The 14413-nt window shown below is 49.3% G+C and overlaps 1 protein-coding gene across 2 annotated transcripts; it reads left to right on the top strand.

Moving 5' to 3' along the window:
* The first annotated feature begins 4457 nt into the window (after nt 1-4457).
* On the top strand, nt 4458-10887 carry LOC140909504 (endogenous retrovirus group K member 5 Gag polyprotein-like). Of its 2 annotated transcripts, none has more exons than XM_073338938.1 (2): nt 4458-5946; nt 7673-10887. In XM_073338938.1, the coding sequence occupies exon 1, from the start codon at nt 4485-4487 to the stop codon at nt 5628-5630; it is 1146 nt and encodes a 381-aa protein (XP_073195039.1). In that variant the 5' UTR covers nt 4458-4484; the 3' UTR covers nt 5631-5946; nt 7673-10887. The 2 variants fall into 2 exon arrangements, with proteins under 2 accessions (XP_073195039.1, XP_073195038.1); XM_073338937.1 differs by having other exon boundaries at nt 4458-9388; nt 10310-10887.
* The last annotated feature ends 3526 nt before the right edge of the window (nt 10888-14413 follow it).

Genomic DNA, 14413 nt, shown 5'->3' with positions numbered 1-14413 from the left:
GCTGGAGTGGGGAGCTGCTGCTGTGGGGTGAGCTCACTCTATAACTCCCCCAGGCCTCGCCTTTCAGCACCCCTCACTATGCTCTTGCATGTGTTGATGTAACAAAAACTACATTGTTTAACTTTCTGTGACTTATCACTTTTGCCCACACCTTTTCTGTGACATTTACTGAATATTTCCATGCCCAAGTCATAGTATTAATCATAAATATAAAGGGGAATTGGGGGTTGCAACCCCTAATTCCCCAACTAATAGGTGCACTGCTGCCAGTGGAAATAACAGCCCCTGAGTTAATTGCCCAGGCTCCCTATGCATTGCATTGGGAGAGTTAGATCCCTAAGAAAGGGATTTTTCAGAAGGCAGCAAAGTGAATGGGAACCCATGTAGGCTAGCCAGGAGTGAAATGCAGAGGAAGGGAGTGGTGCTCAGGGCCCAGATCCATCTCCGTATTTATGCTTTTAACTTCCATTGATCCTGGTTGCTAGGCACTTATCTCAGGTTGGGATTCTTAGCTGTACGTCCTCTCCTGGACTTAAGCCATATCGGCCCATTCTCAGGAAAAACTGGAGAGCGCAAGAGAGGCCATCCCATTATTGCCACTGTCCCAGTAGTTACGGCATCCACCTGGGAGAGCAGTTTTCAAATCTCTACTTTGCCTGATTTGGAGCTGGGGCTAGAACCCCCAGGTCTTCTACCAACCAGGTGACTCCCTTACCACTAGGCTATTGGCTATTCTTGGGTGGATCTTTCTGTTAGAGCTGTTCCACTTTGTATTAATAACGAAATATTCTTTTAGGATAGAGAGAGAAAAAGTAAGAGCGACTGTATAGCCTAGTGGTCAGGGCATCCACCTGAGATGTGGGAGATCTGGGTTCAAGTCCCTGTTCCAAATCATGTGGTTTGGGGATTCAAAGCTCGGTTTTCAGCATCCCAGATGAGTGCCCTACCCATTGGGTTTTTAGGTATTCTTGGATGCACATATTCCAGCCAGCCCACCCCTAAAATTTTGACCTGTTCACTGCCTCCCTGGCTGTCTTCTATGCAGGTTAGGCATGCTTTATCACTTTGGGTCTTGCAGGTGAGATAGATAAGGGAATGCCACACTTGAGAATCCCCACTGGGTCTTAGGCATGAGGTAGGGCTCTGAGCAGCTTGTTAGCAGCATCAGGTGTTAGGGGGCTTTGCATATGCCCACAGTGGAAACCTGCTTGATTATGGGAATAGACACCTACGGGGATAGGCAGCAGCTGAGCAGTGTTTTTGTGAATGTCAGTGGTGCTTAAACATTGGCATTAGGCACCCAAAGAGTCAGTTAAACACAAAAGTTCCCTTGTGAATCAAACAGTTTGTGCCGTAAGCCAACAAAATGCAGGGAATGAAAATCTAACAGTAACAAATTTATTTGATGGGTAGGAAGGGGGAAAATGAAGGATCAAAGGAGGAAAGAAGGGTGAAGGGACAAAATAAGGTTGTTTGTATTGTGAAGTTTTCCAAGTGAAATTGCAGTGTTTAGACTCCTTCTTTTCCCTTTAAACACAGTACATTCTAGTCTAATGCACAGTATCCATTCTAGCATCTTAAGGGTTTCATTTCTTGTTCATTTCTTGTGAAGATTTCAAAGATTCCTGGTTTGGGATAGGGAGTTAATGTTTCTGTGTTATGTGGGCCCTGGTCTAAAAACTCTCCGTGGTTGTACTTTTAAGTGCCCATGTTGCTGATGAAAACGGGACTTAAGCACATTTTCAAATGTGCTTACCTCTGTTCAAACCAAGTAGCAGTAACTGAAGCAGTTGCAGAACGAAGCACCACATAGATTAATTCTAAGACACTATCAGTGCTATGAAAAAGACCTACCTTGTATTAGCTGAAACTTATTGGAAATGTTCCCTTGTATCCTCTCTTATAGTACAGTGAGAGTCTACAGATTTGATACTGTTGATCATATGGCCTCTAAAAGCTACCCAAGTGGTTATTTCCAGACACAATTTAAATTCATCCCCTTCCTTCTCTACACAATGTCTGAATGGAGAACCCTGACCTGGACCAAGGGTGATATGCAAATAAGGAGGGGATATCCTGCAACATTACTTCCAGGGAGTGTTAGAGTGAGGGTTGTGAGTTCTAGATTTGCTAAGTGGTGCTAAGTAATCTGCTCTGCCCTTTCTTTACCTAATGCCACCCCAGCTTTCCAGAAGCCCCTCAGCTTTAGGGAGTCAGCTAGCTTGATAAATGCTCTGTCTGTAGTTTTCTGAACAAAACCACAGGCTGAGCTGGGACTAGAACTGTGCATTAAAGATAGACAGTGTTTGAATAAGATCAGCGTGTGTTGAAGCAGCCCTCTTCCAAAATAGGCCCCCCACTCTTTTTTTTTTTTTCCAGTTATGGTGCAGGATGGAAACAGGCTCACTCTCCTGCTTTTGGCGAGATGGGGGAAAGCAATCTGTAATTCAGTTGGCATATAGATACTTGGGAGAGAATGGGGGCACCATGCTTCCATGATGCCACTCTCAGCAATTTAATTACTTGTTCCAATGTGAATTGCTCCCATGCTTTTTGATTGAAATACAATCTGGTGATACCAACATTTCCAGCCTGCACAAGCAAGATAAAAAGTTACAGAAATGTGCTTGTGGAAGCTTCCCTTGTACAATTCTGGCTGGCTTCTGCCATTCTAGAAATGGCGCAGTTTCACCAGTTCATTCCTTCTCTTCCCCCTCCCCCCTCTCTCCCCCTCCCCCCAATCTAGATATTGTAAAATGCTGGTATCTTGGTCATTGTCTGCAGCTGCCGTGTACTTGTGCCATTAAAAACCTTCAGTAATACAACCCCATTCTCCCAATGATCGTCTTATTCCTAGGCTGTGCTCCTGTTTTGTAACCCCTGCCATGGGAGACCCTTGGCAGTACACAACCCATACTAAAGACCTGTCAAGAAAGATGGTGAGCACTTGAAGCTTTCAGTGATTTCAGTAGAAGGGGTAAGCACTTGGCAATCTGAAAAGCAGCCCACTTTTATTTAGGAACCCAAATATGGACATAAGGCTCCCAACTTTCAGCTCCCAGTTCGAACACTTTAGTCCTTAGCTTTCTTAGTAGTATTTAGGGCTGGTCTACACTAGGAACTTACATTGGTATAGCTATGTGTCTCAGCCCTGGTCTACACTACGAGTTTAGGTTGAATTTAACAGCGTTAGATCGATTTAACCCTGCACCCGTCTACACAACGAAGCCATTTACTTTGACTTAAAGGGCTCTTAAATTGATTTCTGTTCTCCTCCCCCGACGAGGGGATTAGCGCTAAAATTGACCTTGCTGGGTCGAATTTGGGGTAGTGTGGTCGCAATTCGACGGTATTGGCCTCTGGGAGCTATCCCAGAGTGCTCAATTGTGACTGCTCTGGATAGCGCTTTTGACTCAGATGCACTGACCAGGTAGACAGGAAAAGGCCCGCTGTAGCATTCATGCAGGGTTCATGCACTTGGCAACATTCAGGGCACACCCGGAGTGTTGTGTAGGAGCAGTGCACACACGGCTCCTCTCAAGGGCATGAACCTTGGAATCTCGCCCAGATGACATGAACCGTGGGAAGCCTCCCAGGACTGGGCTCAAGGCCCGAGAGCAAGGAATGCGGTAGATAGAAATTGGTAAATAAGAATATTATACAAAGCCAGTGTATTCCTTTTATCTGTTGGAGTATGTAATGCACAGGGGGAGAGAGAGAAATAAAAGAGAGGGTGAAAAGCTGACAGGCGGACCAGCCCATCAGCAGACCAGCCTGCTTGCTTGCTTAAAGCCTTGCTGTCTTGTATTTGCACCGCAACAACCGCTCCCAAATGTGGGGCCCTCAGCACTCACCTCACCCGGCAAGGGTTTCAGACGCCTCACTTATCTGCTTTGCGGATCCCGGTGAGTATTTTTCATCGTGGTAAGTATGGGAAGCTCCCTCTCTGCTTTGCAAGTGCAACACCGCAATGAGCTACAATATTTTCTGCGTAAGGCTCAGCATGATTGCCCCACTCGAGAACTCACTCTCCTGCTACAGGAGGTGAGTGCCCAATGCCCGTGGTACCCTGAAGCCGGAACTGGGAGCGGTTGGGCCAGACATTGCACAAAGAGCCTCGGGTGCCCGTGCAGGCTTTACATGCCCGGCACCTCTGCCGCGACGCGATACAGCGTGTTGCCTCGGAAAGGCCCTCTCCCGCGCCAATAGAGGGGCTGCCGATCTCACCACCCCCGTCCGCTCCTGCAGCCATCCCTCCCCCTGCTTTGCCCCCAGCGCCTCAATTATCACCGCCTCCCCTGTCTTCCCCACCGGAGCCGATGTGTGATCACCCTCCCCCCGTGGGGCCCCATGCTCCGGGGCCCCCCGGGGGGTCGTCAGCATCTGCTCAGGGGCTTTCACTGGTGCAACAAATGGTTCACGCAGTGAAGACTCGCCCAGATCTTACAGCAGAGGAATTAGCTGATCTGGTCTCAGTTTGCCCGATGACCTGGCAGGATGATGGCCAGGGCAACCAGCTTGCAAACTGGGTCAGTTTGCCTTACTTTTTGATCAGAGAGGTAAAGAAAGCAATTCGTGAGTTCGGCCTGACTAGCACGTATGTACGTGGTCTCCTTGAAGGGCTAGGTACTGGGTACACCCTGGTTCCTGAAGATTGGAAGGCGCTGTTGCGCATGATGCTGACGCCTAGTCAGTATGTTATTTGGCTTAGTGAGTATTGGCAGATGGCGGAACGCCAAGCCCAGGTATATAGAGAGCAAGGTGTCATTTATGAACACTTGGCAGGGGAGGGCCCGTTTGCTACCGTTCAGATGCAGTCTCAACTCCCTCAGGCCGTCTTCCCCATTATTTCTGCCTGCGCCCAGCATGCTTTCCGGAAGGTCCCGGATTCAGGCAAGCCTACCAAAAGCTTTGCCAGTATCTGTCAGGGTGCATCAGAGTCCTTTATGGATTTTACCAGCAGATTGCAGGAGGCTATCCTCCGACAGGTGGATGACCCTGCGGCAGTTCAGGAGATTCTGTTAAAAATGGCGGTTGAAAATGCGAACAAGGATTGCCGCCGTGCTCTCCAGGCGGCACAAGCCGCTGGCGTTCTAGAGCTGTCAGACGTGCTGCGGGCGTGCCAAAACATTGGCACACAAGCACATAAAGCTGGGGTTCTGGCCGCCGCCCTGCGGAAAAGCGGGAAGGAGGGGAAGCATTGCTACCGCTGTGGTAAGGAGGGTCACTTTCAGCGGGAGTGCCGCTCATTGATGGCGCCTGCCCGCCCCTCAAAGAAGTGCCCCAAGTGTCGGAAGGGCTATCACTGGGCCAATCAGTGTCATAGCGGGCCGGGAAACCGCGCGACGGGTCCCCCCCCCCGAACCCAGGACCAAACGGGGGTGTTTCCCCACTCAGATGACTGTCCCTCTGCCTTAAAATCTATAGAATCCATGAGGGCGGCGACTGCCGGAAGTGCTGGGCTTGATTTGATTATGCAGGAGGACGCTGATTTTCAGTTGCCGGGGGAGGTTTGCGCCATACCTTTTACACAGGTGACGAGACCTCTCCCTGCCAGATTTGTGGGTCTGGTTCTCCCTCACTCACACGCTGGGAAACAGGGTTTTTTTGGTCATCCCAAGGGTCATTGATGCCGATTACACCGGCGTTAAGGTTCAGGTGTGGACCCATCTTCCACAGTCGCTCCCATGTGGATGGTCAATTGCACAATTGACTTTAGTCCCCTATCAGGTGCCAGCAGCAGAGGATTGAGCCCGGGGCGGAGGTGGCTTTGGATCAAAGCTGTCTCAGTCGCCGCCTCACGACACGTCCTCTCAACTTGTTGCTCTAACAATGTCGCTCCGCCCCTCGAAACCTCAGTTAACACTTCTTTTAAATAATTTTCCTTTTACAGGGCTGGTGGACACTGGAGCTGACGTTACGGTGATTCGTGATCAGGACTGGCCGGTCAGTTGGCCAACAGTTCCTTCTAAAGAGTTGTGGGGGATCGGGGGTAGCAAACCCGGGCGCCAAAGTTTGTCTTGGGTCACGGTCTCTAAACCAGGAGGCCGTGCCCTTGCTACGATCCGCCCTTTTGTGCTCCCTGTCCACCTCAATATTTGGGGCCGTGACTTACTTACAAAGCTGGACACCACCCTCGATATTAATATATAATGGCCCAAAACCCTCCCCTCGTACAGACACAGCCGTCTCTATCATAGAGTGGATATATTTGTCTTCCACTCCTCCTCGGAACATTTATCCTTATTTAGACGCCCTGTCCGACCTTGTTTGTAAAGCCCGCCACCATGCAGTGCAACTCACGGGCACTGATTTAGTTGCCATTGTTTCCCCCTTATTACGTAGTGAATTTGATTCCTTGTATCACACCTCCTTGGCCTGGCAGGTTGCTCTTTGTGATTATGTGGGAGAGATTTCTTATAATCCCCCAAAAGATCCTCAGTTGGTGATTACACAAAAGGTGCCACTAATCGTACATCGTCTTAGCTGCTCTCGACCTATTGTTTCAACTATCACTCTTTTTACTGATGGCTCTCCACATCGCGGTGTTGTCACCTATCAATTAGGTGACCCCCCTCGTTGGCATTCTCGTTTTACGCTGCCTCAGCGTTCCGCACAGCGCTCGGAACTAGCTGCTGTTGTTTTGGCCTTTTAATTTTTTGCTGATTGTCCCTTTAATTTAATCGTGGACACGCATTATGTTTATCAGGTAATTGATCATTTACCCCTTGCCCTCATTACCCCTCAGGTCGATGCGGACCTTCTTTGCCTGTTTTTGTCCTTACAGTATCTCATCACCACTCGTAATTTCCCTTATTTTGTTGCTCATATTCGCAGTCATACCCCTCTGCCTGGGCTACTTACTGAAGGCAATGCGTGCGCCGATCGCGCATTACGTGGTCAGGTAAATTCCCTCTTTTCTGACCCCATTGAAAGCCATTCCTTTTTTCATCAGTCTGCCTCTGTTTTGGCCCAACCATTTCACATTCCTGCTGATCATGCACGTTCTATTGTTCGTTCCTGCCCCCACTGTGCCGCTGCTGCCCCTACCTTTTCTTATGCCGTTAACCCCAGAGGTACCGCAGCGAATCAGCTGTGGCAAATGGATGTCACTCACGTGCCACAATTCCGCCCCTATTCGTTTTTATATGTTTCCATTGATACCTATTCGGGATTCCTCTGGGCGACCCCACAGCGTGGAGAAGCCACTCCCAAAGTTATTCACCATTTGCTAGCCTGTTTTGCTGTTATGGGTCGCCCGAGCCAGATAAAAAGGGATAATGCCCCAGCCTATTGCTCCACTGCCCTCTCCACCTTTTGTGCCCAATGGGACGTCCGTCTCAAACATGGGATCCCTTATAATTCCACAGGCCAAGCTATTGTTGAACGTGCAAATCGCACGCTAAAAACCTTGCTTGACAAACAAAACAAGGGGAGCTGCGTCTCCGAACCTTAGGACACATTCAGCAACAATTGCATGTCCTTTTGTTTACTTTAAATAATTTAACATTGAATACAGATCAGCAGACCCCCGCGGATTGGCATTTTCATAAGTCCGAGGTACTGGAAAGACCGCGTGTCTATTACCGTCAGCTGCCCGATCCGCAATGGTTGGGCCCAGTACCTTTAATTACTTGGGGGCGGGGATATGCTGCTGTGTCTCCCCCTGCAGGACCGTTGTGGGTTCCGGCCCGGTGTGTGCGACCGGCACTGAAACAGCATGGCGTGGCACCAGGGGCTGTCGAACCCCATACCGGAGTTTCAGCTGACCTTGGAGGAGAACGTGGTGCCTCCCAGGTCAACAATGGCGGGACGGAGGAGACGTAGTGTCCCAAGCCAGCCCGTGACATGGGGAGCAGTGAAAGCATTGGTCGCCGCGGCTCAACGAAGACTGGCAGCAAACCAACAGCCAGAGACTCCTGAGACTCTGTTTGTGGCCATTCTTGCCCAAATCACTGCTAATTCTGTATTGATTGTGTGCCTTATGTGCCTGCTATTTCCTGTAGGGGTTGACTCGGGAGCGCCTCCTCCGTTACGGGCCTGAATGACACACAACCTATGGGAAAGATTGGCTTCAATAGCAAATGTTACCCACTTTTGTTTATCTGATTTTGTAGCAGCTGAAGAATTGTTAGGTACGTGCCTTATTCCAGTATGTCATCACCCTGAGGAAATAGGGAATGAGACAATGCTCGCTGCTTACGCGAACCTCTCTTCCCAGTACTCTGCATGGCTAATTGGGGCCCGGCCAACTACACTTTACCTTCTTGGGCTTATTTTTTGCTGTTGCTGTGTGCAATGTATTTCCTTTTTGTTAAGGCTTTGTCGAGACCCGCCCTGGCAGGCTCCATGAGTTATGACCTTGTCTGTCCGGGAGTTAATTGGCTTGCAAAAGCGAATTGATGGCTACCATGAGATGGCCGAGCACAAATAAACAAAAAAGGAGGGGTGCAGCATCCTCATGCACTTGGCAACATTCAGGGCACACCCGGAGTGTTGTGTAGGAGCAGTGCACACACGGCTCCTCTCAAGGGCATGAACCTTGGAATCTCGCCCAGATGACATGAACCGTGGGAAGCCTCCCAGGACTGGGCTCAAGGCCTGAGAGCAAGGAATGCGGTAGATAGAAATTGGTAAATAAGAATATTATACAAAGCCAGTGTATTCCTTTTATCTGTTGGAGTATGTAATGCACAGGGGGAGAGAGAGAAATAAAAGAGAGGGTGAAAAGCTGACAGGCGGACCAGCCCGTCAGCGGACCAGCCTGCTTGCTTGCTTAAAGCCTTGCTGTCTTGTATTTGAACCGCAACAGCCCGCAAACTTTTGAATCTCATTTCCTGTTTGGCCAGCGTGGCAAGCCACAGGTGAGTGCAGATCTCCTCAGCAGAGGTGACCATGATGGAGTCCCAGAATCGCAAAAGAGCTCCAGCATGGACCGAACAGGAGGTACGGGATCTGATTGCTGTATGGGGAGATGAATCCGTGCTATCAGAACTCCGTTCCAAAAGACGAAATGCCCAAACATTTGAAAAAATTTCCAAGGGCATGAAGGAGAGAGGCTATAACAGGGACCCACAGCAGTGCCGCGTGAAACTTAAGGAGCTCAGGCAAGCCTACCAAAAAACCAGAGGGGCAAACGTCTGCATCTTCTATGATGAGCTGCATGCCATTCTAGGGGGTGCAGTCACCACTACCCAACCCCTGTGCTTTGATTCCATCAATGGATTATCACGCAACAGGGATGTGCATTATGGGGATGAGCAAGCAAGCGGAGAAACTGTTTTTCCCGAGAGCCAGGAACTGTTTTTCACCCTGGACCTGGAGCCAGTACCCCCTGAACAAACCCAAGGCGGGCTCCCGGACCCGCCAGGCAGAGAAGAGACCTGTGGTGAGTGTACCTTTGTAAATATAATACATGGTTTAAAAGCAAGCGTGTTTAATGATTCATTTGTGGCCAGTACAGCTACTGGAAAAGTCTCTTAATGTGTCTGGGGATGGAGCGGAAGTCCTCCAGGGACATCTCCATAAAGCTCTCCTGGATGTACTCCCAAAGCCTTTGCAAAAGGTTCCTGGGGAGGGCAGCCTTATTCCGTCCTCCATGGTAGGACGCTTTACCGCGCCAGGCCAGTAGCACGTAGTCTGGAGTCATTGCATAACAAAGCATGGCAGCGTATGGTCCCAGTGTTTGCTGGCATTTAAGCAACATCCATTCTTTATCTCTCTGTGTTATCTTCAGGAGAGTGATATCATTCATGGTCACCTAGTTGAAATAGGGTAATTTTAATAAGGGGCATTCAGAGGTGGTTGTTCCTGCTGGGCTGTTTGCCTGTGGCTGAACAGAAATGTTCCCCGCTGTTAGCCACTTGGTGGGGGGAGGAGTGAAGTGATCATTCCAGAGAATTGGGTGTGTTGTGGGGGGGTTTAGTTGGGTTTGTGCTGCACATTAACCTGAAAACCGCAGCCCCTTCTTTTAAATGGCCAACCCAACAGCTATTTGGTATGGGAAATGAGGGCGCTGCTGTTTGAAACCATTCCCACATGTTATGAAGGTTAAAGAAGCCAAAAGACTGTGGCTTACCATGTCTGCCTGCAAGCTGAATTTTCTTGCCCGCCGTCCCTGTGTGTGTGATCTCTCACACCAAACTGGCAGACTCTCAAAAAAGAGGTAAAATTCAACCTTGTACCGAATGCACACATGCTATGTAATGTTAACAACAAGGTTCACCCTGAAAGAGTCTACCTATTGTCCTCTAAAATGTGTCTTTTCAGCTACTACTCTCCCATTTTTTTTTTTTTTTTGCTCCCGCAGCTGCAAATGTTTCAATGCTCACACTGTCATCTCCTTCCCAGAGGCTAGCGAAGATTAGAAGGTGAAAAAAACGCACTCGTGATGAAATATTCTCTGAGTTCATGCAGTCCTCCCACACTGAAAGAGCCCAGCAGAATGCGTGGAGGCAGACCATTTTAGAGTCCAGGAAAGCACAATATGAACGCGAGGACAGATGGCGGGTTGAAGATGATAGGTGGCGTCAGCTTGCTGACAGAAGGCAGGAGTCAATGCTGAGGCTACTGAAAGATCAAACTGTTATGCTCCGGCATATGGTTGAGGTGCAGGAAAGGCAGCATGAGCACAGACCTCTGCTACAGCCCCTGTGTAACCAACCGCCCTCCTCCCCAAGTTCCATAGCCTCCACACCCAGACGCCCAAGAATGGAGTGGGGGGGGGCTCTGGGCACCCAACCACTCCATCCCAGAGGACTGTCCAAGAAACAGAAAGCTGGCATTTAATAAGTTTTAAAGTGCTGTGTGGCCTTGTCCTTCCCTCCTCCCCCACCCCTCCCGGGCTACCTTGGCAGTTCTTCCTATTTGTGTGATGAATTAATAAAGAATGCATGAATGTGAAGCAACAATGACTTTATTGCCTCTGCCAGCGGTGATCAAAGGGGGGGAGGGGAAGGTGGTTCGCTTACAGGGAAGTAGAGTGAACCAAGGGGCGGGGGTTTTCATCAAGGAGAAACAAACAACTTTCATACCATAGCCTGGCCAGTCATGAAACTGGTTTTCAAAGCTTCTCTGATGTGCACCGTGCCCTCCTGTACTCTTCTAACCGCCCTGCTGTCACTGCGCGTAATCAGTGGCTAGGCAATTTGCCTCAACCTCCCACCCCGCCAAAAATATCTCCCCCTTACTCTCACAGATATTGTGGAGCGCACAGCAAGCAGTAATAACAGTGGGAATATTGGTTTCGCTGAGGTCAGTAAACTGCACCAGTGCGCTTTTAAACATCCAAATGCACATTCTGCCACCATTCTGCACTTGCTCAGCGTATAGTTGAACAGCTCCTGACTACTGTCCAGGGTGCCGGTGTATGGCTTCATGAGCCATGGCATTAAGGGGTAGGTTGGGTCCCCAAGGATAACTGTAGGCATTTCAACATCCCCAGTGGTTATTTTCTAGTCTGGGAAGAAAGTCCCCTGCTGCAGCTGTTCATACAGACCAGAGTTCCTGAAGATGCGAGCGTCATGTACCTTTCCCGGCCATCCCACGCTGATGTTGGTGAAAGGTCCCTTGTGATCCACCAGTGCTTGCAGCACCATTGAAAAGTACCCCTTGTGGTTTATGTACTCGCTGCCTTGGTGCTCCGGTCCCAAGATAGGGATATGCGCTCCATCTATCGCCCCACCACAGTTAGGGAATCCTCTTGCAGCAAAGCCATCCACTATGACCACATTTCCCAGAGTCACTATCCTTGGTAGCAGCAGCTCAGTGATCACATTGGCTCCTTGGATTACAGCAGCCCCTGCAGTAGATTTGCCCATGCCAAATAGATTCCTAACTGACCGGTAGCTGTCTGGCGTTGCAAGCTTCCAGAGGGCTATTGCCACTCGCTTGTGAACTGTGAGGGCTGCTCTCATCTTGGTATTCTGGTGCTTCAGGGCAGGGGAAAGCAAGTCACAAAGTTCCATGAAAGTGCCCTTATGCATGCAAAAGTTTTCCAGCCATTGGGAATCGTCCCAGGCCCACAACACTCTGCGGTCCCACCAGTCTGGGCTTGTTTCCCGGGCCCAGACTCGGCGTTCCATAGCATGAGCCTGCCTCATTGCCACCATGATGTCCACAATGCTGGGGCCCATACTTTGAGAGAAATCTGTGTCCATGTTCTCATCACTCTCCTCACTGCGCTGCCGTTGCCTACTCGCCTGCTTTTGCAGGTTCTGGTTCTGCATATACTGCTGGATAATGCACATGGTGTTTAGAATGGTCATAACTGCCGCGGTGATCTGAGCGGGCTCCATGCTTGCTGTGGTACGGCGTCAGCAGGAGAGCAGAGTGGCAGCAGAAGCGGCGGGTGAATGATGATGCTGACAGCAATAATGCGCCTTCATGGAAAAAGGCACAAAACAATTGTCGACCGTTGCTTTCACAGAGGGAGGAGTAAGGGGTAGGCTGGCAGCAGATGGTGCAGTACAACTGCTAGCTGTCATCATCTCCTGGGTGCTTGCAGTGCAAGCTAGAGCAGCCTGAGGCAGAATGGCCCCCTCAAGGATTGAGCTCACAGCCCTGGGTTTAGTAGGCCAATGCTCAAACCACTGAGCTATTCCTCTGCCGATATTCCAGGCAGGACTGAATCTCCATTAGACAAAACTTAAAGAAGAGAATGACCTGAGTCACTCCCATTTATGTCCAGGCACCCCTGACAGACCTCACCGAGGTCTGCCAGGAGTACCCATGTCCGCACAGGCGCCCTGACCAACCTCACCAAGACCAGCCAAGAGCACCCAGGAGATGACGAGGACAGCTACCAGTTGTAATGCACCATCTGCTGCCACAAGGCAATGAGCTGCTGCTGTGTAGCAATGCAGTCCCGCATCTGCCAGCACCCAGGAGACGGACTGTGACGGTGAGCTGAGTGGGCTCCATGCTTGCTCTGGTATAGCGTCTGCATGGGTAACCCAGGAAAAAAAGGCGCGAAACGACTGTCTGCTGTTGCTTTCAGGGAGGGAGGGGTGGCCTGACAACATGTACCCAGAACCACCCACGATAATGTTTTTTGTCTCATCAGGCATTGGGATCTCAACCCAGAATTCCAATGGGTGGCGGAGAGTGCGGGAACTGTGGGATAGCTACCCACAGTGCAACACTCCGGAAGTCGACGCTAGCCTTGGTACTGTGGACGCACTCCGCCAACTTAATGGTCTTAAGTGGGGACACACACAATCGACTGTATAAAATTGATTTCTAAAAAATAGACTTCTATAAATTTGACCTAATTTTGTAGTGTAGTGTGAAATTTCAAACCCCTGAGAGACGTAGCTATACCAATCTATCCCCCAGTGTAGGCAGCGCTACAGAATTCTTCCGTCAACTTAGAACTAGTCTACACTACGGGGTTAGGTCGATGTAAGCTGCCTTGGGTCAACCTAGCTGTGGAAGTGTCTTCAATTAAATTTGGCTCCCGCTGACATAAGTGTCTCTCTATGCCAATTCGGTAACACCACCTCCTTGAGTGGTGTAGAGTCACAGTCGATGTAATTAGGACAACACAGTGTCAGTGTAAACACTGTGTTGCTTATGTTGACTTTTACTGGCCTCCAGGAGCCATCCCACAATGCCCCACACTGATAATAGAATTAATGCAAGCACTCCTGGTGACGATGCGCATTGCCAGGTGTGCGCACACACAAGCGATTTAATAACTGCGGTGGCTGTATGCTGATGTAAGTTACATCAACATAATTTTGTAGTATAGACATGGCCTTAGCTACCACCTCTCTGGGAGGTGGATTACCTACACCAAGGGTAGGCAACCTATGGCACATGAGCTGATTTGCAATGGCACTCACGCTACCCAGGTCCTGGCCACCGGTCCGCGGGGCTCTGCATTTTAATTTAATTTTAAATGAAGCTTCTTAACATTTTTAAAACCTTATTTACTTTACATACAACAATAGTTTAGTGTTATATTCTAGACTTATAGAAAGAGACCTTCTAAAAACATTAAAATGCATTACTGGCACGTGAAACCTTAAATTAGAGTGAATAAATGAAGACTCGGCACACCACTTCAGAAAGGTTGCTGATCCCGACCTACACCAATGGGAGAGCCCTTCTTGTCAGTGTAGGCAGTGTCTGAATTGAAGTGCTACATTGGCACAGCTGCAGCGTTTTAAGTGTAGGCGTATCCTTACTCTCTGGCATCCTTTACTCAGAGTCCGTGAACTTTACAAGCGCTACAAGAACAGGATCTTCTCAAGCTGGATTGCAGCCTTCCCCCAGGGCCATATCATTTTGTCTTTATTCACCGGAATCTGCATTCCCTTCAACCAGTGCCACTGCTGACATTATCAGAGAAAGCTATAGTTATAATTATTGAGTATCACACTTAACAGATTGATTATCAAAAGCTTTATTA

This window comes from Lepidochelys kempii, chromosome 3 (genome assembly GCF_965140265.1).
Source record: "Lepidochelys kempii isolate rLepKem1 chromosome 3, rLepKem1.hap2, whole genome shotgun sequence".
Taxonomy (NCBI): Eukaryota; Metazoa; Chordata; order Testudines; family Cheloniidae; genus Lepidochelys; species Lepidochelys kempii.
The sequence above is the reverse complement of the archived record's forward strand: the minus strand, read 5'-3'. Positions and strand labels throughout refer to the sequence as shown.

Coding starts and splice junctions, on each gene's coding strand:
- LOC140909504 (XM_073338938.1), top strand. CDS start 4,485: ATGACCTGGCAGGATGATGGCCAGGGCAACCAGCTTGCAAACTGGGTC.